This window comes from Xenia sp. Carnegie-2017, unplaced genomic scaffold (genome assembly GCF_021976095.1).
Source record: "Xenia sp. Carnegie-2017 unplaced genomic scaffold, XeniaSp_v1 HiC_scaffold_22, whole genome shotgun sequence".
Classification (NCBI taxonomy): domain Eukaryota; kingdom Metazoa; phylum Cnidaria; class Anthozoa; order Malacalcyonacea; family Xeniidae; genus Xenia; species Xenia sp. Carnegie-2017.
The window spans coordinates 11,081,741-11,107,906 of record NW_025813485.1 but is presented as its reverse complement, the minus strand read 5'-3'; the positions used below and the strand labels follow the sequence as shown (position 1 = coordinate 11,107,906).

General features: G+C 35.6%; 2 protein-coding genes and 1 long non-coding RNA gene across 10 annotated transcripts; 1 reads left to right on the top strand and 2 right to left on the bottom strand.

Moving 5' to 3' along the window:
* Positions 1–1,702: 1,702 nt before the first annotated feature.
* Positions 1,703–12,062, bottom strand: LOC124446166 (monocarboxylate transporter 8-like). Its single transcript, XM_046996995.1, has 5 exons — positions 11,978–12,062; positions 6,074–6,240; positions 5,134–5,738; positions 2,898–3,273; positions 1,703–2,277 (listed from the first exon to the last, which is right to left on the bottom strand). Exons 2-5 carry the CDS (start codon positions 6,231–6,233, stop codon positions 2,000–2,002), a joined length of 1,419 nt encoding a protein of 472 aa, XP_046852951.1. The 5' UTR covers positions 6,234–6,240; positions 11,978–12,062; the 3' UTR covers positions 1,703–1,999.
* Positions 8,126–24,343, top strand: LOC124446168. The gene is made up of 4 exons (XR_006948357.1): positions 8,126–8,286; positions 9,221–9,224; positions 22,240–22,244; positions 24,333–24,343. It is a non-coding gene; the product is annotated as an uncharacterized LOC124446168 (long non-coding RNA).
* On the bottom strand, positions 12,997–20,961 carry LOC124446164 (monocarboxylate transporter 12-like). 8 transcript variants are annotated; one of them, XR_006948355.1, is made up of 6 exons: positions 17,552–17,652; positions 17,116–17,296; positions 15,469–16,058; positions 14,130–14,511; positions 13,566–13,889; positions 12,997–13,335 (listed from the first exon to the last, which is right to left on the bottom strand). XR_006948355.1 is itself a non-coding variant. In XM_046996991.1 (6 exons), the coding sequence occupies exons 3-6, from the start codon at positions 17,279–17,281 to the stop codon at positions 13,621–13,623; spliced, it is 1,407 nt and encodes a 468-aa protein (XP_046852947.1). In that variant the 5' UTR covers positions 17,282–17,296; positions 20,706–20,789; positions 20,873–20,960; the 3' UTR covers positions 12,997–13,620. The 8 variants fall into 8 exon arrangements, 7 of the variants coding, with proteins under 7 accessions (XP_046852947.1, XP_046852949.1, XP_046852946.1 ...); XM_046996991.1 differs by lacking the exon at positions 17,552–17,652 and adding exons at positions 20,706–20,789; positions 20,873–20,960 and having other exon boundaries at positions 12,997–13,889; XM_046996993.1 differs by having other exon boundaries at positions 12,997–13,889; positions 14,130–14,171; positions 14,274–14,511.
* Positions 24,344–26,166: the final 1,823 nt, after the last annotated feature.

The following is a 26,166-nucleotide window of genomic DNA, read 5'->3' as shown; positions in this document are numbered from 1 at the left end:
GAATAAAAATAACAATTGAATAATAAATTACTTCTCTATGCTGCACATACAGAATCAAAAATGTGGAAATCACATCAAAAAAATCATATGTCAATGAATTTTTCTTTGAAGCAATTCATATGCATGTTAAAAACGGTGCTATGAAATACTAGTTAAGACGAAAAATTGAGCAAGTAACAGTTGCTCATCAAATATCTCATTTTGGTAGATTTTATTACTTTCCCCAAACCCTAGTGATTTAAGTACTGGCCTTGGAATATTCAAATACAGGGATACTCATATCACTGTGATATCCGTATTATTCACGACAGAAGAGCCACGAGAGTGACACGTGAAATTAGAGTAAAATTAAATAATTATAACAAGGTGGTCCACTTTCACGATAGCATCGGAAAAAATCAAAGCTCCAACGCAGGCTCGTCCTTCATCCAAAATACTAGCAACAAATATACAAATAATTACTCACTGAGAGGAATTGATTGTTTTTTGATCCCAGCTGTGCGAAAAAGAAACTTCAAGGGCACTTGCATGGTGAAAAGAGTATTTAACGTTTACTGTATTATTTTTTACTGTCAAAATTGCCTTACCATACTAATGAGTCATAGATGCTAATATGACAGTTCTTTATGGTTAATGATTTTGAAAAAGGACTAAATATTCGCTCTTATTTTAAGAAATTGTAATGCGATTGTCTAATTTCAAATTGAATCTCTTATTTTTTCTGCATGTAACAAGAGGTTCTTGTACTGCTTTTTCGTGGTAGTGATCATAATATCAAACAACTTTTGGCAAACCTGTGCACATAGAATAAAACCTTTCCACAGATGTAGGATAGTTAATGGAAGCGGCAAATATATACATGCAACAAATACAATGATCCTAAAGACACTGCTTCTTTCCTTTGTTTGAATATGAACTTGGTAACTCTTTAACGTGTGATTTAGTTGCATCATTGAAAAATGAAGTTCTTTCAATAATTTTTTTCAAGATGATGTTTCGTGTCGTTGCAATACATAGTGTCACTACTATTTTTCTAGAATCCCTTTACCACGATGGGATCGCCAGACTTTCCAATCTAAAGCACCTTCATACCATCGCAGAACCACCCCCCTGTGTCACAATAGGTACAACTCTAAACTTTGTATGTCGTTTACTCAGCATTTTTAATATTATTCCATTGAATCAAGGCTACAACTCTGCTCGTAATGCACAATTATATCAGGATGATCGCGTTTTAATGGTTGCTCACCTCTAGCGCAGTTATTTCCAATTAAGGCTACCGTATTCGAAGAAATATCAGTTTGTGTGTTGGTGAGAGAGAATGTGTTCATTTTAGCAGAGAAAACTATAAAGCACATATTTAAAGTATTTTGACAAATTTTTACACTATGTGTAGTAAATATCCATGTCAGACATCATGCATGCATGAATTCAATATCATCTATTTTAAGCAAATCTCTTTTCATCCAATGCTACGATCCACAAATCTGACTCGTCATATAAACTTGGCAGGCTGCAGCCCCCAATAATTTATTAACTTGTGCAAATTCCGCTATATGATCTTGGTGACACGTTCTATAATTTTCATTTTCATATTTTTAATAGCAGTCCTGTTTTGGCTTGTCTACAAGCCATCGTTGTTTATGTTGAAAATTTCACTAGTTGCGCGATTCTTATTAAAAATTTTAAATAAGCGACAGTGTTTTTCATTTTTATATTTTTAATCGCAATTATGTTTTGGCTCGTCTACAAGCCATCTTTAGTGCGAATTATAGATAGGATATTTACAATGTTGACAGTGATTGAAAGTATAAAATTGAACTATTTTGCTCATTATTAAAAATGTTTATATTACAATAAAAGTTGGAAAGATTTTAATCTACTCCACTTCCTTGCCAAATCCTTTAAATCGTAGTCACATACTTGGATCGACCCCAGGCCCCCCTCAATCTTTATTTTGCATTTGACGGCCCAGCAAATATTACTGAGTTTAGAACATCTATACAGCTGTCTCGTATTCAGCTATTATCGTAATTTCATGGAATTTTGTGTGTAGTTTGATTTCCTTTCCTAACTTTTCATCTGGCGAACCCAAACATCTCACGTTACACTGCCGAAGGCTATCATTGTCCTTACTTTTTCCCAGTATTTCAATCATTCTTACGCTTTTTAACCTCACATAAACTCCCGTCGCTGTGATGAAAGCGGATAAAAACCCACAACTGCATAGGATGTACAGGACGACGCGAAAATCTCCGGTGATATCGTATACTTGACCTATGTGAGCATGAAAAATTGCAAAGTAATTATTTAAAAAAGATCGCTGAGATGGCGTATTTTTTGGGGGGAAAGATTTCATAATCCGAGACCAATTGCGAATCACTTTGATTTATTTACGAGTCACCTCGCATCTAAATCTAAGCCTCTTTGGAAATTGTTTATCAATGATTGTGCTTGGTATTTAAAACAAATTAGCAACTTGTGTCATCCGCAAACCTCCAGCGCCTATAAGTCCTGGATAGAATTTTGCAAGTCCTTTTACGTGGGTTAGTACATGGTCCATTATTATTCATTAAATTACCACTTTTTTAAAGATTCAGATGTAATTTAATGAGCAACAAACGCTCAGAAGGAACACGAAGAAGATAGGAAATAATTGGACAACATAAACGCTCAGAGGGATCACGAATAAGATAGGAAATCGCGAGTTGGGAAGCTGAAGTCTGTTGACAAACTCAGTCTTCCTTACACCACTTCAACATTATTCAACTCTAATAAAGTAAATGGTTTGAACCCGGGAGTATCGTAACATGTTTGTGGATGTAGATCGTCCAGGTTAGTAGAGTCCTGAGAAGGTTTCGACAACCTTAGCTAAATATGCGTAAAATTCAGCTTACCCATTGAAGAAGGACCTGCAAACATGCAAATACCGATCAAAACCGTCATCAGGGATATAGCATAGTCGGCATTAACCCCACCAGTAAGTTCGTACATCAATAACGGAATGACCACCCAAAACATTCCCTCCAAAATACCCGCAAAAGCCATAAACATTATCATGAGAGGTAAATACTTCGTGATGGAACATAGACCACATGCTATACCAAAAAAGCCGACGATCAAGCATGCAATGTGCTCGATTTGGCCTCTTCTTGTTGCAATGTCCCCGATATAGCCCATCACGAAACGAGCACACAATGAGCCCGCACCACGTGCAACAATTAGCCCTTTTGATTGGGAGAGAGGATATCCCAGGGATTTGGCGTACGCAACCTAATGAATTCAAGAAAGAAAAACATTTAAAGCAATTACTGTCATTAATACACATTAACGTAGTTCACTTAACTTCGTGTAAGATAGAAACTCAAATTTGACCAAAGTATTGTCTTATGAAAACTATAGATTAGAGGGCTTTTTTACGAAACTTCTTCCGCGTGAATACTTTATCCCCTTAAAATTTTACGCCATCTAAAGCTATCTCTGCGAAGTTGCTCAAAGATGAACAGTTGAACATTGATGTGCAACAATCAGTGCTTCTCGCCAGTACTCCAATAGATGACTATCAAAAAATGTGTTTTACACTGTTTTATCGTATAAATTTTACCTGTTTGAGGCAAAAACGCACAATTGCTAACTATATTATACTCAACACCATACATATGGATAAAATTATTACATGCGTCCTTTTGGAAGAACATGTGATATGCGCATGGATTATCATATTATTTAGAAATCCAATAAAATATGGTACTAAACAGTTGTTCCAAAAATTATATTTGATCAAATCCCTCCGAAAACACATTAAACTACTATTACTTAGAGTGATGAGATGAATATTACATTGTGTACTTAGTTTTGCCGTATATATGCTAAAGATAAACAGTTACAGATTTATGACCTTTGCTTTCCAATATTTGACTCATGATGGCTTCCAACGTCCAAGTGTTGAAACAACAGCTTAAACTTTTAAAGTTAGGCACAGCAAAGACGCTTCCATATAATATTGACATGCAATGTCCACACAAAGTATTGGTCTTAATATTGAACACATTCTATCATTTTCTGCCCTTTATGGTTTATAGTGATTTGGGAGATCTTCTACACATCATCCTTTATTGCTAGCTTTTATCCTTGTCAGTGCGATCTGAATAAACTGTCCATAAAAATAACAAGCAATCCCCACTAGCGTGGCTGCTCGTTTTTACACTGGCTCATATAAAAACCACGGAGACATTCGTGGTAACTCTCGAGCAGGTTTATTCCAAAAGTCTCCTCGGTTTGCATAAGCCCATGTGAAAATACAGTGAACATATCTTGTTTTTACATAATTTCTTCAGAAATGGCCATTTTTCGCTGTGAATGAACGCAGAAATAATGAACGCAGAACGTATTTGCATAGCAATACCAAATTTGTGGGGAGATAAACTCCCCTGGCTCATGTAGCAAACGTACTATAACATTTTTCTGCAAGTAGGGATTTTATTTCTTCGTCAATTTTAGTGGCATTGTTTTTGCACACTGTATTGGGAGAATATGATCCCTGGCTAGGTTGATTGCCTATAAATTCAATTTTAGCACCTGCTATTGTTTCTAAAGTATCAGACGTTAATGTCGATGTTTTCGTGTCTAGCAATTGCTTTACATTGATAACCATGTGTTAACGAATGACAATAGAAAACATACAAAATATTATTAATAGAAAATTGCGAAGAGAAGTACTAACCTTCGGAAGAACATACAAAAAAATGGTTTCTTTTACTTCAATTACAGAGAAATTTTAACTTAGAAGACAAAGTGGCGTTCCGCTATAAGTTAAATCCCATCCGCTTCTCAGTCTTGTCGCCAAATTCATCCCAAATGGTTATGGCAACGAATGCTAATGTTAACCAGTAGCGTGGAAAGCCTGACTTTTTTCTCCCACAATGAAAATATTTTTGTGTTTACTGACCGTGAGAACAACAGATTTCTAAAGAAATGAATAATGGTAATCTTTCAAAATTTACATAGCGGGAGGAAATCTGCAGGCTTATTACGCTACTGATGTTAACAAGGGTTTAAATATCTACTAACTTCTGCTTTTAGTAAAGATCTTAAGGATTGAGTTACCTAACCACGTAACGTGCTAATACATACCATAAACATCGTTGGAACACCAACGGCAAATAGATACGGAATGCAACCGAGAACGATCAATTGAAATCCGCCATTTCGAATGAATCCTAACTTGGTGTTATAGGACGTATGTTCAAAGACTGGAATCACTGCTTTGTTTTCTTGTTCTGTAGAAGCCTTCACAGCTTTGTCCGCGTTTATTCTTGGCTTCTTTAGATAGAAGAACGCATACAGAATCAACAAGAGACCGACGGATGAAAAACAGAACAAAACATTTCTCCATCCCATTTTGTCTACCAATATCGGCACAAGGAAATTGAAAGTCATGGAGGTGGCAGCAACACCGGCCAAACGAAATCCTGTCGCCAAACCGATATATTTGTCGAAAAATTCCGGCAAAATGACAACCGTCGTACAGTCAATAAAACCAACGCCAAAACCTAGACCAACACAATACGTCAGGAATAGATAGTCTATCGATGGCATAAAAGGCGTTACGATGTAACTAAGTGTAACTAACAGTCCAGATGTGATAGTTATAACACGAAATCCATAACGACGGCGAATGAAAACTGCTATTGGATACGAGAAATTTACCAAAGAATAGACAACTGCACCCATCCAACCTACAAAGAGCAAGAACGTAGGACGACTAGCGATTTTACGTTTGTGTACAATAGAAAATTGCTACTTGTATAAAATACTCAAAAAACGAATTCTTAAGGGCGGTGATCGCTTTGCATGCATCTTTACAACCATTAAGAAATGAAAATAAATGCATAAAAATTTTCGAGAAATTGTTGAAAAAGAATCTGTAAAACATCGCTGCATTTTGTTGGGCAAAAAAATTTTCAACGAGTTTGAACATATATTTTCGCTTTCCTTCAAAATGCACCAAAGCAATTCACAAAAAAAGCAGCTACGGGCAATATCAAATTTAAAAATGCATAAAAAATTTTACCAATTTTCGCGTTGGTAGAACCAAAATGTTCTTTGAAGACAACAACGAGGACACTAAATGATTCAAGCGTTCCACCAGTCAAACTCATAACACAACACGTGACTGCCAAAAAGACCCATGATGCTTTACTGTCTGTCACGTGATCCAAATTGACTTTCATCACGGTACTACAAAACCATAGAGATAAGGCATTGTCATAAAACAAGACGATGCTATTGTCAAACTTCGTGACTTTTAAATTTATGTTTTAAGCCACTTCTCAGAAAAACGCAAGAGAAATCAAACAAGTCATTGTTTATAATAAATTAGAGTATTCTTTTACTTCCAACATTGGTTGGTAATAAGCGATCCATGGTTTTTGGATTATGACTTGATTTTCAGTTTTGCAAGTTGGGTAATAAACAGAGCTGCTCACAATGATGTCCCAAGCAGTCAATCTCTACGTAAAATTCATAATTAAAACAATCATCTTTAACGCATGAAATCTTGCCGCTTTATCAGCAATGGTCAACTAGATGTGTGTCTGCAGTCTTAAAAGATGTCAATTGTAAACGTGTTCAATATCTGGTCGATGTCCAATAATGAAACTATTCACCAACCAATCATATATGAAAAAGTGTGCAATTTCTATGAAATTCAAAGACAACAAAGCCAGCTCAAATGAGTCACTATCCAATGCAATCATTAATAATAAGCAGTGGATACACATACCACTTCCCTATTTAGTAAAATGATTTAATATATATACTTAATAAACAGATGTTTCTCATCCATATACTCATAAGCGTACAGTAACTGTGGGGGTGGGTTGAGGGTGAGGCGGGGGGAGTTGCAGCACATTTTTATCTAACTCACAATAGGAATACCTAAATAAGTGGGGCAGCCAGCCCTAAAGTTTGGTCGTGCTATGGAAATTTTTCGATGTTTACCGACTGATAACATTAGATTTCTAAAGACATGAGCAATGCTAGTGATCAGAAATTTACATAGCTTGAACTTGCAGGCTTGCTACGCCACTTATCGTTGTTGAATTTAAATTACTTGTCAAATTGTTTTTCCCTCGCATTTTTCGCTCGACGAATGTTGAAAACTTGTCTGATTTTTTAATGTTCAAACTGGCTTGAGGAGCACCAATTTTTTCCATTATCTCGAAAATATATTAATTTAATCTTTGCTGAGCACTGGAATGGAGATATTCGACAAGGTGAATTGAGAGCAAAGAAAGGCTATAAAGGTCGTCTGTTAATTTACAAAACATCGTTTGAGCTAATTAATTTTTGAGGTACTTCTAGATAGAGGGAAATTTATAACTTGAACATGAAAAAGCGGCTGTTAACAAATAAAGCAAAAAAACAAATTCCGTAGAAACAAGTCATCTTGAGATGGTAGCAAAATATGTATCAATACAAGACGAAACTGAAACTGTCCTCAAGTAGAGTGATTTTACAAATACACATCTATATTTACAACGCGTGCGCATTAGGAAGCGGAAGTACGGAAGCCACGAAAACGAAAACAAATTCCGTAGTATTTACTAATGAGGAATTTGAAGAAGTGGCATTTTCAATAGAAAGCTACGTGTGAAAAAAGAGTCCCAACTGGTGGAGTGAGTGTTTAATTTGAAGAAAAAATTGTAATTCCTTACTAGCTTTTAGTTCTGTGTCAAGAAAAGGTTTGTTATTTTTAATGAGAAGTGTGTCTAGAAACTAAGAAGGCAAGGATGGTGAGCACTGATATGTATATTACACTGGATAACGCACCATGTATAAAATATAGTAAGATGATTGAAGCCGGAATTTGTATTACAGAATCACAGTTTTTGCGTTTTTATTCGTTCTACAAACTTTTGACTCGAGAAAAATTTTTGTGAAAGGGACAAAACAACCGGCAAAGATATTTAATCCTAATAAGTTTGTCTTCTTGGCTTTATAATGGCAGAAAATTGAAATGGTACAAGGTCGACCTGCATTGTTTTGAAACAAACTGGAGATTATATGATGCTGCTGCTTCTTAACAAATCTAGAAATAATCTTTATTACATCAGTGAAGAAAGAAAACAAATCGACATAGAAAAATATTTAGAAAGACATTTTGATGAGCAACAGTAAGTTGAAAACGGTATCATCAAACTACGAGATGTACATCATCAAAATATGCGAATTAAAGTACCTCTGTTGTCATTAAGCGAAGCAAAGTTTTCAACCAGTTCCTCTGTGAACAACTTCAATATCGATGAATGTGTTGAAGATATGAATACCTTTGTTCTTACTTTGTAGAGAATGGGAAAGTACAACAGCCGATCTTAGCAAATTGTATGCTGTGATACGAAAACGAAGGGTACATAAAGAGACTCTGAGGCAGTTTGACACTTAATTTACACGATATGTTATTTTTGTTATGCCCGTACAAGAGTATAACATCGTTCATGGAAATCGTACAGCTATGAAAGAATACAGAGGTTTAAGATGATTATTATTCATTACGGTTTCAGCTCTGGAAATCCAGTCCCTATTGCTCCGTCAAAACATGGAAATGCAACCAGAGAAGACACGCCGTTCTATAGAGCAACTGAACATTCTGTCAAACAGCAATGCCAAGAAGCTGTTATGTCATCTTCCAAGGCTCCCCGACTACTAGCAGAATCAATAGGTGACGCTGACGTGACTGCTTTGGAAAGTACAACAGACTCTGCACGGATCCGTAACCCAAAACAAGTTTCCAAATACAAATTCAATTATGCTAGTAACTTGAAGTCCAATGATGAGATTAATGACGTAATTCTTATGTTGCTCGAGCAAAAGCAAGAAAAAGATTTTTTAATTTTAGAAGAAAACCAGCCGTTTGTCCGAGAAGTGCTGTTTCAGGTTAATAAAGTCCTGAGAAGGACTGTTTTTGCTGTTGTTGACTTTCGACAACCTTAGCGGTAGTCATCTTCAGAGTCAAATGAGGAGTAAACGTCAGGTTAGCCGTATTTGTTATCTGGTTCTTACGTCATTGTATTGTGTGTACAGGAAATGTGTATTGTCATTGTGGATTAGTGTGAAGTGAAATATTTATTTTTAGTTGTGATGTGTGATTTAGGTGTGACGTATTTAGTTGTAATGTGTGGGTGTCAATTGTGTATTGTCATTGTGAATTAGTTTGAAGTGTAGTGTTTTTAGTTGATCGTTTGTTTGTATTGTGAATAAGTCGTTTGTAAGGTGCCGGTAATTGCTGTGATCTGTTCAGGGGGGTTTGTTCCAAGTTGGTATACCAACTTTCTAATGTAAGCCGTTGTCTATAGTCAGTACTGTAAGTGATGCATTTTGCCGAATCCCAGTCAATGTTGTGCTTTGTGATTCGGTAATGTTCGGCAATGTGATTAGTTTTGTTTTGTTTCTTAGTAGCTCGTTTGTGCTCAGTAAGTCTTGTGTTTAAGTTCCTGCAAGTTTCCCCGATATAGGAGGCGTGGCAGTCGGAGCAGTTTATTTTGTAAACTGCACCTTGTCGTTCGTTGGGTTGTTCTTTGTCCTTTATGTTCGTTAGTACTTGTCGTAACGTTGTGATTGGTTTATGTGTGACACGTATGTTGTATGGTCGTAAGATACGCGAGATAGTCTCAGACGTACCTTTGATGTAAGGTATCGTTGCTGTTGTCACTGAGTTGTTCGCTTCGTTGGGTTCGTTGGGTTTGTAAGTGTTGCGTTTGATAAAGTCAGAGTTATAGTTGTTTTTGTCAAATGGACGATCATCATTTACAAACATATAAGTGCTGTTTCGTCAAGCTTACCAGCCACTCGTGGTTGCATTTACAAACCAAACGCTAACGGACATTTTACGTTTTTGCACAAGAACGGGAGGTGGAAATTTATATTCTCCATTGTTTGCTGACGCAACTTTCGATATTGCTGAGTACTATTTCACCCAGAGAGCTTACCAGAACTTAAGCTTGCGCAAGCGGGACTGTTTCAAACATCCATGGTTTCCAGGATTCCTTTTGATTCACAGAAACAGAACTACGGAAGACTTTCGCTACTTTTGGCAAGCAGTTAAACGTGGTAAACCCCAGTTAGAAGGCTTACATGTTCTGTGCACAGATGAAGATGAGGCGTTAAGTGGTGGAATTCTGAATAAGACGAGTGACACAATTCACCTTTTGGGATTAGAGCATGTTCAAGATAGCATCGAGAGAAAGCTCACAGAGTTAAATATCCCTCTTCGACAAAGAAAAGTAATCCAAGCCGATTTTTTTGGTGGTCCAATGATGGGAGAAGATGGCTGTTTATACGATTGTGAAAGTGAAGAAGAATTCGATGAGAAATCTAAACTTTTTCAAAGCAAGTGGGAAAAAACTGGATACCAACGGAACAGTTCAGTATGGTACAGACTTCACTAATACGTACTATCATTGTGATTTTAGCCAAATTGCAAAGAAAAATCCCTATTTTGATGGGACAGTGTATGCAAGTTCGCAGTTACACTTAACAGCTGATCAGCAATCAGTTATAATGAAAGCTTAAAGTAAAGTTTTGTTAAAATTTTCTGCATCTTTTATGTATTATGCGGTCATTTAGACGCATCATGGACTTTTGTGTTCTGTTTTAAATACCATAAACTGATAACCAACAGAAAAATGTAAACGTTGTACGTAAATGTTGACATTCAAGAAATAGCGTAATATTTATTGTTGATAGCCACAGCTTTAATTCAGTTTAATAATGGTAATATTTTTTAGAAAACAAAGTTGATTTTCATCATTGATTTTATTTTAATAAGTGTAGGAAGTAAAAATTGCAAAACAGATAACTATACTTAGCCATTCGGTGAAATTTGTGCATTTTGGATCTTTGTCTATCTCAGTTTTTTAAAGAAAATTTAATACTTTCGTCTCTAATGCAATTTAAAAGTTATAAAAACACATTTCTAGCGTTATTTTACTCACTCCTATACACTCATGTATAGCTCATTAGTACTCGTGTGTCACTCGTATATCACCCGTATGTACTCGTATGTCACTCGTATGTACTCGTGTGGTGTTTTAGTCACGATAGTTAGATTTGGTCGTGTGAAGTATTTAGTACTTGTTAAGAATAAGGTTTTCTACAGGTGAAGGAGTTCTAGGAGGTGGAGGGAGATCGTTGAGTTGCGAGAATTGGCTTAGTAGAGTGGCTAAAAATTGAGCGTTTTCACACTCAGAATAATGTTGACATTCTGCACTAGAAGAGAGCCTGTTTGTATGCTCTTTACTGAGAGTCTGAGACTCTTTTACTGGCTGCATGCTCTTTACTAGAAGAGAGCCTGTTTCATGCTACTTAAATAATATTTGAATCTCCCTTTACCCCAGACAACAGACAGATAGTTGAAGCCGGTTGTTATTATCTCTTACCTAACACTTGATCGATCAATATAAGGAAAACATCAATAAGTAACCAACATAAAATAAATGGAACTGCTTGTCACAATGGTACATGTCGTTTCGGAAATACTCTATGATTGAATTGACTGGGAAATTTTGCAATGATATGATTATGATACGATACGATATAATTTCTAGTTTTATACAACATTTGATTATGTAGGTAAGAAACGGTACGCGTAAAGCCGTCTGCTTGCGAACAAATGAAGTACATCATATATTTAAATTAACGGCCATGGCTTTTAATGAGCTCTTAACATGTTCACAAAATGACCGAGTTTTTAAACAAGCCCAAAAGCAATAGCTATGTCATGCATACATTCGAAAATATCTGATAACTGAATCTGTGTATGCATATATCTTGGAAAAATATTGAGTATTTGCGATGCAGCAATGAATATACTAAATACCGATGCCGGCAAATAGCAGTCGTGAGAACAATTTCTGCCCCAAAATGCAATTCAACTGTGGGCTTAATCGATTCGAATTAGAATATCATATATTTTTACCTGTCGGGGCTCTTGTCCAGCGATTGTTTCTTTCAAACCTGTGCAAAGTAAACGGTATATGAAATATTTCAAGCAAATCTTTGAGTCAAACAAAATGCAAATTATATATGTTGTTATCACGTGATCGCATTTTCTTCACGTGCACAATAATCAACTGTATTTAAAGTAATTTCAAAAAAGTGTTTTCATACATTTGGTAAGCGATTTTATTAATTTCAAGGCAATGAAAATGAGTAAAAGAAAGCAGTTGTATCAAAGGAGCAAAGCATGTCATTTTTGTCATTGGATTATATGCCATCGTGCATTTCAACGCCAACAGGAAGCAAATAGTTGGTTAAATTTGGATCAATATTAATTTCTGCTTTAAATTTTGTTTTGATCACGATCGTTGATATTTCTATATGAATATTTCTTTAAAATTCTCTGCCATTAATGTCAGAGTTCCTAATGAAATTTACAAACAAGCAGAAATTTACATCTATAATGAGTTTGTTTTATCAAATAACTGTTGAACTGTAGAAATGTTGAAGGTACAGGCATAGAGACCAGCAAGGGGTAGGAAAGGGGAGAAAGGAATGAAAATCGCCCCTCAATCAAGCTCATGTAGTCTATTTGTACAGGAAAAATGTGTAAATATGTGAAATAGGTTGTTTTGGTGTTTCCACCTTGTCCAAAAGATATTGCCAGCGCCATCGCGTACAGTTAATCTTATTTCAAACAAATGGCCACACCACTAGCCAATGACAATTCGACAAATAATTTATCTACAAAGACAACTGTCACTTAGATTCTTGGCTTTATATCGACAGACAGGTGCGCAGAGACGTATAGCCAGCTCGATATAATTGGAAAGGGGGAGGGGAATATTCACATGCTCAATTTCGGCCGTCTTAACTTCATATGAAATGAATTGTCTTTTTTTATAATTACAGGCTTATATGAATACCTCCCCCCCCAAATCATCGAGGCTAGCTACATTCCCGAAAATGCGTATGTTTCGTGAAAGTCTGTTATTCAAATAAAAGCGATTCTTTTATTTATAATAAAGATACTTCGGTTTCAAGCGATCAATCATTCAATTTTTTATATAGAAATATTTTATTCAGTTAATGATTCAGTCATGCAGCTAAAGTTTTATGAACATTATATTCCTTCTCTGCGAAGAAAATAAGCGTATTGCGTGAAAGTCATTTAAAAAATAACGATGTTCTTCTTGTTCCCAGTTTAATGTAAGCGGAGGAGAAGTTTTGGAAAATTCGAGAGCAGATCAGTGCCAAACGTCTCCAATGTTTTCATAAGCCAGTGCAAACCAATGGTGAGAACACGAAAATCATCTTTTGTTTCTTTTATAAACCAACCTTAATGCGAAACAGATAAATTAAAAACAAATCAGTAGCAAAGCCAGTTCCTGTTTTACTCCTAGAATGAAATATTTTGCAGTTTCATTTGGTGAAAAAAATAATCAATTGAAATAGCTTTTTAAAGACATGCCTAACAATTTTTTTAAAAAAGTTGCATTGTGGGAGTAAAAGATCGGGCTAGATTAAATTAACTATATGCATCGAAATTATTACTGGATGGTACAAACTATAAAGAATAAAAGCTGTGTTCGTTCGGAGAAGAACTGCACATGTTTATTCCCATCAAGTAGTTTCGCATTCATTTGCAATTCTCATGTCGTCAAGAATAGCAGTTTTTGTTGGCTGTTTATCCATAGACAAACTCAAATGATCAAAATTTTTCTCTTTTGACATTTCAATGGTGCCTTTTTCAGCGAATGATGTTTTTCGCTCTATTGTCTTCCTTGCCCTGACGTGAATACCCATTGCTACAGTGATGGCGGATAACACTCCGCATGCGCACAGAATGTAGAGGACGTCACGAAAGTTTCCTGTTGCATCGTACACCTGACCTGTAATTATCAAATAAGCAAAAAGACTTACTTTGCGTTAAATGGATTTCTGGCATTACACCCTCTAATTTTCAAGTCAGATACGACGCTATTATAATGATTTGGAGGAGCAGCCCCTTTCCCCTAGCTACACATCTGGTAATTTGAAGGAAAAATAAACAAACTTTTATTGCTAAAGGGCTGTTGAAATTTCCAGTTTACCCCAAAAACATATGTAGCTTTTATGAGAATTGTATTTACTTTTACCCATCAATGAAGGCCCAGTTAAAAAGCCAATACCAACTAGAAAAGTGATGAAAGAAAATCCATAGTCAGCATTTACACCACCAGTTAGCTCGTTCGACATTAACGGAATAAGAACAAAGAACATTCCCTCCAAAATACCCGTAAAAGCCATGAACAGTATCATAAGAGGCAGATATTTCGTGAAGGAGCATAGACCACAAGCTAGACCAAAAATAGCGACGATTGCACAGGCAATATGAACGATAATACGGCGTTTTGTTGCAAAATCTCCGATGTACCCCATCGCGAGTCGTCCTGCTAGTGAGCCAATTCCACGTGCGACGATCAGCCATTTGGATTGCGATAGAGGATAGCCGAGAGATTTAGCATAAGCCACCTAAAAGAAACTGAGCCTAGAACCTTTGATGAAACTTTTCAATTTTAAGTTTTCCATAACTTTTGTAATCTTTTCCACAATGAGGTAGCCATGTTATATCGGGCGGCTTTGAAAAGTGTTCTAAAACCTGCAGTAAATTGAGCCTGATGACAATGCGCAAAATAGTTCCGAGAATCTTAAAATAAATGTTTGTCAAATGACAAAGCGAAGGATTTTTATGCAAAGATCATTGAAAATTGTGGAGCATTTTGTTCTTAAGACCTCGTCAGTGTTTTTCACTTGCAACCGTGAAAGAAGATGTTTCATTTTTACTTTCATTGTTTACAGCTTTTTCTTGCTACCAACATTGCATCATCAACCATTGTCAACTGCACGGGAACTTATTGAAAATTACGTTGTCGTGTGAATACAAGTGGCGAAGTTGGTAGTGCTAACTTGTGCTAAATCAAGTATGTGCTGACTCAAATTATGCAAATGATCTGAAATTTACATGGTACGACTAAAGTTGTGGGCTGGCTACGTCACTGTGTATGCACGTTGTTTTTTTTACACACAATTACTCACATTAATGACGCTATTGCATGGAATAAGACAAATGCAAAACAATTGCATAACAAAAAACAACTTTAAACAACATGCAAATGAAATTGCTTTCATATTGACTTTGCTAAAACAAAACGGATAACAGTGCCGAAGCCAGAGCGCAAATTTGGTCCTGCTAAGTTAATTTTTTTGTGTTCACTCACTGTAAAAACAACAGATTTCTAAGGAAATGAATAATGTTAATATTCAAAAATTTATATAGCAGGACCAAAACATGCTAGCTGTCTTCACAACTGAAGGATAAAGCTCTTAAGTTGCTCAGTCGAGCTGTTTCATTCTGTGAAACAACTCCAAGACTAATTTTTTTCATTCCTGAAAATTTCTTACACTCAGCAGAAAAACATATACACGTACCATAAACATTGCTGGCACCAAAATTGCAAACAAATATGGGACACAACCAAAAACAATCAGCTGAAATCCACGATCATGTAAAATTCTCTCTTTGATAGTGAGCTTTTCACCGCATACCGAATATGTCTCTTTTTCTTCCACTTCATTCGATGGTACATCGTGCACCGGGTGCTTTATCCGAAACAAAAATGAATACATGATCAGTAATAGTCCCACCGAAGAGAAACAATAAAACAGTTTTTGCCAGCCTATCTCGACAACGAATATTGGAACCATAAAATTGAACAATATAGAAGCAGCAGCAATACTTGACAAGCGGATGCCAGTTGCCAGACCGAGGTGTTTGTCGAAAAATTCAGGTAAAATAACGACAGACAGACAGTCAACACAGCTGGCGGCAAAACCAACTCCAAAACAGTAAGTGAAGTATAAATAGTTCACTGAAGGCATGAAAGGTGTCACGATGTAACTGGTTGTGATTAAAATTCCCGAAATGATTAGTACACCTTGGGATCCAAAACGACGGCCGAGAAAGACAACAACGGGATAAGAGATAGAAACTAGAGAAAAGGCAATTGAACCCAGCCAACCTATACCAAAATGAAAATTATCCCATTTATGATAATTGTTATTTAATAGTATACGTACAGATTGATGAATGCATATGATGCATGCCTATAAATTGTCTGTTTGCTTTGAACAGCGTATTTCTCAAGGGGAATGAGAACGAAGTAGTTCAAGGGACTGATGAAAACCAAAATTAAGATAGCTATAAATTTAATGACACGACGCATGTCGGTTCCAGACCTCTTATCAGGCACCATGTATGCTTTGTAAAATATTGAAGTAGATTTTTGGTTTTCATCAAAGTGGCATTTTACAAGAAGTCTGCCAAAATGCAACGTGTTATTTATTTAATAGCTATCTTGGTTTTGGTTTTCAACTGTTCTTTTAGAACAAATTTGGTGATTCACCAGAGCAATTACGCTGTTCAGTCTATTCAATACTTAGCTCATTACTATATCGAAGTCTTTGCTTTATATTTTTTCTTTTAAACAGGTATATTGTACTGTCAAGTTTCTCTGAAGATTGACGCATTTTTGTTAATCTTTTCGCCACTGTATCGTTTTAAATGGGCTTACGTAGAGAAAATTTTACTTTTTAAATTATAGTCTTATCAAAAAGAACTTATAAAATGAAAGCAGACTTTCTAAGCAGTTTATGAATATCCCTTTTCATTCTTAAGGTATAAACATTTTCGTTTTGTTGAAAACGTCCCGCCCGAGACCGAAGGTCAAGGGCTGCACCTGCTCGAGACGTCTGCGAGGCTTGCATAAGCCAGTGCAAACACGAAAAACATCTTTTATTTCTTTTATAAAATAACAATAATGTGAAACTGACAAACATTTTAATTTTTCCTTTAAAATGTATTCATGATCGATTTGTAATTTCTCTTTGACTGATTGATTGTTTTGATTGATTTGATTGGTTGAGCTCAGATGTGTTTTGCACAGGCTAATGAAAACACAGCTCTAGACCAATCAGCGCACGCAGTTTATTGTGTTTATTTTATAATTGAAGATGTTCTTCAGTAACTATTACTTTAAAGTAAGATTGAAAAGACTAAATATCTCCGGTAGATTATACCTATCTTTGCTTTGGACGCTTCATAATGGTCCATAAAGACGATTACAAGAACAGTGAAAGAGTCAAGTGTTCCAATAGTCATTAAAATAACGAAGCATGACACACTCAAAAACATCCATGATGCTTTGCTGTCCTTCACACGACCCGAAAACGTCACCGTATTCATGAGGAATCTATATGACTAACAAAATTAGAAAAAGGATCAAACTTGTAGCTTTTTGAAAATGCAACAACTTCAGATCAGAGTCGAAAAATTTAGCTAGTTTTGAAAAAGGAAAAATTTTATGATATATCATGAAACAGTACGGAGATATAATTTCATTCGCATTTTGAGATCATCCTTATTACGTGCTGAAAGAATCATTATTAGAACCTAGTCTACAGCCCTACTATGACATTTTGTCTCTTGAATGACGTTCAAATGAATTAACCTTACTTTGTTTCCTTCCATATTAAAATGACACTTCGCCGTTTCACGTTCTTTGCGAAAAAATGCCGATTATTTGCTGACATTATGGTCATCACATGGAACATGGGCTTAGGAGGTCAATAATTAGGGGGGCTCATATTCATGTTGCATGAGATACAGTCATTGAAAGCCATGCATTTATGAATATGAGTCCGCGCAGTTATTGATTTTTCTTCGCCCATTACATGGAAAAAAATTATTAAGGTGGCCCAACTTCATGTGCTTCTAACGAGGCACCACAAAAAAACTAGCATTGATTATGAGTGAATAATTTAAAGAAAGATGTGAAGGCAAGAAAAGGATATGGGCTGATGTATGCATTATAACATGGATCTAATCACGTGGAATATCTAACGTGATCATGTTGAGCAGAGCTTGAATGATTTTATGCTGACCACCATATCACCATAATACTGACAGAACTCGATATTTTAGCAGATGAATTTTCTCATTAGTTGGTTTCTTTACAGTGCACTTCAAAATACAAATAATTTATCACCTCCCTTAACCTGCATCGCACCAACCTCTGAGTTTAAAGAATTGCGACACGCACAAAAGCTTATCCTTTCCTTCTGCGCATCAATGTACTCATGCCGAAAACTCACAGGCAGCCAATTTTAATCAGCATTCAAGATTGCGCACGCTTGCATCGTGCGTTTGCAAGATAAATACAAACTCATTTTTAGCTTAATTTATAGCTTAAACATATTTGTGTGAACAATTTTTAGTCATTGCTTTTGGAGTGACACCACGTTTTTATCTCGATGCATGCATCATACATGTGCTGCGTCTGTCATCTTCTAATCCTTTTTGACGTTTATGCATGCGTTATACTTAGGGACAAAGTACAAGTTTAATAATGCATCCTTTTATAACATCATATCAGGTAAGTACTTGTAGCCTTCTTTCTGAATCAATGGTAGCATATCTCAGGCTTCATGCTGTAATCATAAAAAAATTCAATTTTTGGCATATTGGGGTGATTACCGCCAAAATCCTGCTTTAAATTCTGTTACAGCGATCTCAATTCTGTTGTTTCAAATTAATGTTCTATAACAACGTAATTTCAACGAGTGCAATAAAATTTACGTCAACTGAACAAAATTTAATGCGAAACAGAGTTTACAAAAACAAAACAGAATTTAGTGCGACACGACAGGATTTAACTAAGTATTGCATAATTTAAAACAACATAACAGAATTTGAGTTGATCCTAAATTCTGATATGTTGTTTCAAATTATGTTCTGATTTGATTTGAATATTACCGGAACCGGAAATTCAAGGCTGTTATGCCTGTTTCCGAACAGAGACAACTAAAATTGATTATTGATTCCCATTTAAATGTTTTCATATACTCACAGAACTGAAGTATTTCTGTGAGCCTTAGACTTAGTTAATGCTATATGTACATTTTTGTGTCTACAAGTTTCTGTCTATGAGTGTACAGTACACGATCTCATACAAGTTCAGTGATGTAGTGTAATATGGCTCATGACAAGCATCAAAATATCACATGTTCTTCCTAGCACACTTGAAATATTTTTGAAGTATTGTGTTTTTTTTTTCGTCATTTTCAAGCAATAAAAACCTTTACCACTCGGCTGAAAACGCAGAAAGTCTAAATGCAACGCAAACTAGTTTGCACAGCTAATAGAATGCTTCCTTGTACAGCAGTAAAGTTCTGCAAATTATTAGCTAGTCAAGTTGATAAAGAATGCAATCCAAGCTGTCCGCATCGTGATTTCCTCTTTCTAAACGCCTTTGAATATTAGCAAGGTAGCCATATATTTCCTCACTCATCGTAATCATGTCATTTTCGTGAAAAATTATGAAATAAATTATAATGACAAAACAAATATCAAATGGTGTAGTATATCAGCGGAAACAGCATTGAATTTCCAGTCCCGGTAATATTCAAATCAAATCAGAACATAATTTGAAACAACATATCAGAATTTAGGATCAACTCAAATTCTGTTATGTTGTTTTAAATTTTCTAGTACTTAGTTAAATCCTGTTGTGTCGCACTAAATTCTGTTTTGTTTTTGTAAATTCTGTTTCGCATTAAATTTTGTTCAGTTGACGTAAATTTTATTGCACTCGTTGAAATTACGTTGTGATAGGAACATTGATTTGAAACAACAGAATTGTAACAGAATTTAAAGAAGGATTTTGGCGGTAATCGCCCTCATGGTATATACTAGTTGTGCATTTTTCAACGCGGATCGCAAGTCATATAATCTGGTGTGCAATGCCGGGGCATAATATACTAATTGTTGTGCTTTGAATAATCGAATTACAATCGTATAAATCATAATCAATCCGAAATACTCTCCCCTGACACAAAAGAAAAGTGCGTATCAGCTCATCCAAAACGAGCTAAAATGAGAAAATGCAAATTTCTTGCAATGAAACTATATTGAAGATGTGAACATACATTCCATTATTCAGATACAGAAAATTGCAATAAAACTGAATCTGCGCCTGACGAAACTTCGGAAATTGGATGTTAACTTGGAATGCATGTATTTGATTGCAGCAATTTAACTTTGAGGTTACTGTGCATTTATAGTCCCCTACGTTTCTACTTAAACAATTTTCTACAACACGTCGCACTTAATTTGTAAGAAATTTGTGCGATCACAGCTTGTAAAAATTAGGCCCTATTCACACGGCATAAACTAACTGGGTTTAACTCAGGTTAATTTTTGCGTGTAAATACTACTGGGTTAAACTCAACCAATATTTTAAGAATGTTAAGCCTGGGTTAGTTTATGTCGTGTCAATAGGGCTATAGTGTGGTTCCAATGCTTAGTGGTATATTGCTTTAAACATGTACTTTCGTGTGGGCAATGTGTGGTATCATCCATTATTAAATGTCATCCGGCAAAGCGTAATATAAAATAAATCGTATAGTTACCAGCAAGGTGGGGGTTTTACCTTATAGGCAAGCATGGTGAAGCAGATTTTAATTTTCAATAAATTCGGCAAGTGATAAGATCTCTCAGAGTTTTGTGTCAAACGATGGCGATTTTTTTGTATTTTTTTCTTACATGCATGAACCGTTTCAGGCAGTCAAGTCAACATAGTCTAAAGTTTTTATTTATGACTTTATGTTACCTCTCTTTACTATGCTAGCCATTGTAGAGCGTGCGCTGTCGGTTGATTTCCACAAGTCCCTGGTGCCGGTCGTTGTTACACTCACTGTTGAAGATTTAGCAGTATTGAAACATGAGGTATATGTTTCATGTCTGATGATATTTTCACCTGAGTGATGTCATACTTACTGGGATTCATTCTCCACGTGCATTATTTTCATATTGCACTGTTTTCAACAACAGCTCTTGCATCATTTATTGCCTCAATATTCGGGAAGCAAGACGCAGCCACAATAGAACTATATTTCCGAAAAGCTTTTGTTTTCACAGTCTCACTTTTTATAATTATTATCATGTTGTGCATGTTTCTATTTTTACACCACAAGAAGACTCTTTAATCTGACAATCGATAGATGAACACCATATTTCTGATGTTATTTCCATATTTGGTTAAAGGTGCCCTCATCTGGTCCTCATCAATGCTCAATTACTCGATGAATTCTCCCATACTTGCATTTGAAAGCACGATTTGATAGTAAACTTCTACACATAAAAAATTTAACAGAAATACCATCACAATATGACTGCAAAGCACTGATTACGAAGAGTGCCCGCAAGGTTTGGTTGTATGGCTATTTCGAAATTATGCAAGTTGACGTAATGCAAGCAAGAGTTGGTATTTTCGACAAAAATATAAAATTTGTACTGTACATAAAAAAGTAACCGCTTCCCTTTTTTATACAAAAGATGGAAACTCTTTTCCATGTTTCTGTAGAGTAACAGAAACTCCCAGGAAGGTTTAGGAGAAACTCGAAATTACTTGGCAAGCACAAGCACGAAGTGTTTCCAAGCAATTTTGAGTTTCTCCCACATTTTCATAACCACAAGTAATTCTATATCTCAAAGCAAACCTAATATGTGGGCTATGAAACCAAATTGTTTTGTTTTATGATACACATCTGAGAAATGTAAATTTTTTACAATTTTGTACTTTTCATCTTAGCATACACTCATAAAAAAATTTGCAAGAAAAGTATGCGTCTAAACTCGCCATCTTGGATGTTTGAATTCTGGTTGATGAAATTTAGTGAAATTCACATATTAAAGAATTACAGGATCAGTAATCGTTTGAGTATAGGATGGAAAGATACTTTATACACAAAGTAGTCGTAATCAGCAAATCGATATTTTTGGTATAGCCCACTACTAGCCAGGGGCGTGTCCAGTGTTAGGCAAAAAATATGCAATACCCAGCCACTTGATATATTTTATTCTTTTTAATTCATAAATAATAGCATTGTCAGCTTTGCCAAGTTGTAGCTTTATACGAGTAAAATTATTGCATTTACTGTAGTCTAATTGCAACGACATAAATAAGCTATCGCTAGTTAAAAGACATCTTTGCATAGACTGTTGTTTCTGCTTCAGCCTATTGCTGAATTTTTGGCAAGAAATTTTTACTGAAAATGCAATGAATATTTGTACAAATTGTGCAAACGCATTTTTCACTAAATTATCTCTAAGTTATACTTTGGTCATATTCTATTTATCCTGAGCTCTGGTAATCAAGCTATAAGAAAAAATGTTAAACAAAAAACTTTAATTCTTCTACAAGAAGGTCGAATCATTTCAGTCTTGTTGCACAAAAATATTTTATATAAAATACAAGTATTGTTAATAACTATGTTCGTTTGATGAGAATGGCATACGTAAGCACCAATAGCTTTAAACATGTTATGGAAAAAGGAGATCTACAAGATGATGGTTTGAATGACACTATGGTGACTAACAGCCTCTTCGTTTTAAATGCTGAAATAATTTCTGTAGTGATAACGAACACGAAGGTAAAGAATAGTAAACAGCAACGTTTCTCGATCAACTCAATAAGAGCAGACATTCGTATTACTCACACACAAATAGATAAGTATAAAGTAGACAAAAATCATGGAGGGACGTTTTATATAGAAAGTGAAATAATGCATTTCGTAATGACCAACTGTATGATAAGTAATGGACGATCGAACAATTTCAATGGTGGATTTCTCTATAGTCATGCAAGTAATTTCAGTGTACATAATGAAAATTCTAATTTCAAAAACTTGGTGTGCGTTGGTTATTTTGGTGGCGTGATCTACGTATCGGGAAAAAATTGCAAATACATCTGTCACTGAAGAGATGAAAATACTCAATTCAAATTTTATATCTAACTCAGCTTTGTATGGAGGAATTATGTTTGTGTCATCAGAGTTCACCGTCTGGATTCATAACTCCACATTTATTTCAAATGTTGCGTCACAGGGCGCAGTGATATGGTCCTGAAACGTTTACATGCAGAAATATACATCGATCAATCCTTGTTTCGCAAGAACAATGCAAGTGTCGGTGGAAGCTTTAATGTTAGGAGTGGACTTGGAAATCATGGTCGGTTATTTTTAAATGTAAATAACTCAACTTTTTCAGTGAATAATGCCGAAAAGAGCGGAGGCATGTTTATTTTGGTATCAACAATCATTCGTTTGAAGTTCTCATATTTATTATTTGAGTACAATACTGCAGTTGAAGGTGACGGAGGGGTCTTTGTCAGTACTAGAAAACACAAAAGCCAATTCTTCTCAGTGACGTTGTTAGCCAATCACACAAAATTTATAGGAAACATAGCTTCGTGGAGTGGAGAAATATCTATTGGAGACGTTATTAGGTTTATGATTTGTTTGAGCAATGTCACATTTTCGCGTAAATCTGCATTGTACAAAGGCGGTGGGATTTACGCTGCAAATAAGGGAATTCAGCACAATTCAGCACAATTCAGCACTGTTTTTAATTTCAATAGAGCAAAAATCATGAGAAAAAAATGATTTTTTTTGAGCAAAATCATGTGAAATGTGAAGAATTTTTGAATGTAGACGGTGTTAACGACGAATTTCTTTGGAAGCATTCAGTTTTCGAATCAAATAATGCAAGTGATCCTGGTGGAGCACTTTATTTCCTTATTATCAATTCAACGATAAACATATTCAGCACAACATTCAAGAATAACACAAGCTCTTATGCTGGAAGTGCTGCATATCTAGATGTTAATCATGGAAGTACGATTCATGTTGATCAGCCAGTATTTCAACACAATATAGCACTTTCTAACACAAGCGGTGGTCTGGCAATAACTACTGCAAGCGATATTTTAGAAAATCATAGATGTAAGAAACACACGTTGCGCTTGTAGGATTACAAAAATTCTGCAAAAATAAAGCAAACAAAGTTTACTGAAAATTTAGCTCAATTTAGGTGGTGCAGTCTCCCTGGAAAACGGAATAATATGTTTCAATAATTGTCTCTTTATCAACAATTATGCCCATGATAGAGGTCATCTTATGGCTCAAACAGTTTAAATTTACACAACTGCTCTTTTTACAACACATTAGCTCACAATTCTATTTATACTGAAACTTTCGTACATACGTACAGTGAAGGTCCTTTTTCATTTTCCAAAATACTACTACATTACAAGGGATAAAGTCAGTTGATCCTTTGGTTTTGATTTCTAGTGGCGGGAAAGTGGATTTTGATAATATCACGTCATTGATTTGTACACGCTTAGATTGTACACAGTGTGCTCAAGGCACGTACAGCTTACAGCGTGGCAATACTACAGCGTTGATACCAGTTCATCCATTTTCTTATCTACCTTGTCCATTGTCCATATGGAGCCAAGTGCTTTACAACCATCAAATCAAAGCCAGACTTCTGGGGATATTTGAGCAATAAAAATATGCAATCTTTACAATTCACCAGGTGTCCTGATGATTATTGTTTTGGAGTTGTGCAAAAAACCACCAGCACGATGGCTACAACACATGCCAAGGAAAGCGTGAAGGTTGGATTTGCGGTGGTTGCTCTCCTGGTTAAAGCGAAAGTTTGTTCTCATTAGATTGTAAATTGACAGGAAAATGTTTCGATTATTGGTTTTGGGTTGTGTTTATTGTGATAACTTTGATCAGGGCATTGCTTTTTATACTTCAACCCGAGATTTTCTGTTTTTTCAACCTTCTGAAAAAACACTTGTTTTCGTTCATAACTAACAATCAAGAAATTGAAAATGAACCCACGAGTTCCGCAGGATTTCTTGATATTGTTTTCTATTTCTTTCAGGTTTCTTACTTACTGCAAACAGATACAAACATAGAACGACTTTTGAAAGTCCAAATAATTATTCCTGTTCAAAGATTTTTCAATTTTCAAGGAGGTCATTTCGGAGGTGTATGTCCAATACGCGGACTACCAGCAAGAGGAAAACATTTGTTTTATGTTGCACCTGTCTTTGCAGCTTTACTGGCCATATTCATTATCTGTGGTTTCCATATTTTTATAATTAAGGTCTTTAGTGCCGGCACTCCCAAAATCCAACGCTACTTGGGAGCAACAATGCATTTAATTCTGCTAGGATATAGTAGATTATATTAACATACTACATAGTATGCTACCAATGGTGGCAGTCACTGTTCATGATTGACGCTTATGTAGTAATTCCCTTCTTCTTGATGTTAGCTTTGGCTGCCGTGAAATTGCACAATGAAATGGTTTCAGCAAAACAATTCATTCTCGCTTTTGTTTCCCCCCTCCTTTTGCCATCTTTTGGTGTTTACAGTATCTTCTGCGAAGGTTGGGTATTTATAGAAGACCTGTAAACAGGACAGTAAAAAGCACTGAGTATACAGATACACTGAAATCCATCTTTCTCGCTCCATTTCGCAAGCCTGAAGAGGGAAAGTCAGGTGTTGTCTACTGGCAGAGCATTGCACGACGTTTTGTCTTGACATTTCATAGTTGTTTTATCACTGATCCCACTCTTCGACTCATGTGAATGGCCATCATCTGTGTGTTACTACATTATACATCTGCATTACTACATCATAACCAAGTGAAACCATTCCAAAACCCTCGTGCTAACAAAGCGGAAACCATTTCTCTACTAAGCCTCGTAGTACTGGCTTATGTACAAATATGTACAAATCAATTTACAGATTTTCCAAAGAAGATGTTAGTACACGATGGATTTTCTTACTTGAAGTATTTGAGATGATACTGTTAGGTGTCGTATCTGTAATATAGATCCTTTTGACTGCATCATTGATGGTACTTTTGATTATGAAGGTTGTCACCCACAGAAGAATGCATGTCGATGAAAGGATGAACATTGAGCTGTTGCCTTTGGAAAGTACGCATCGGTGAATAAAAAACGAGAAGATGACTTCGGATTTCTACAACGCAGTTATTGATTTGTACTTAATGATTTTACTATACTTAATGACTTAACTATGCTTAATGGGTCTGACAGTACTTAATGATTTGACTATACTTGCACTATAGCACTCTGCACTAGCACTATAGGCCGGGCACTCAACTTAGTTTTTAAATAATTGTACAGTAATAAATCATTGCAAATAGATTAAAAAATGTGTAATGATAAGTACTAATGATAAGTCATG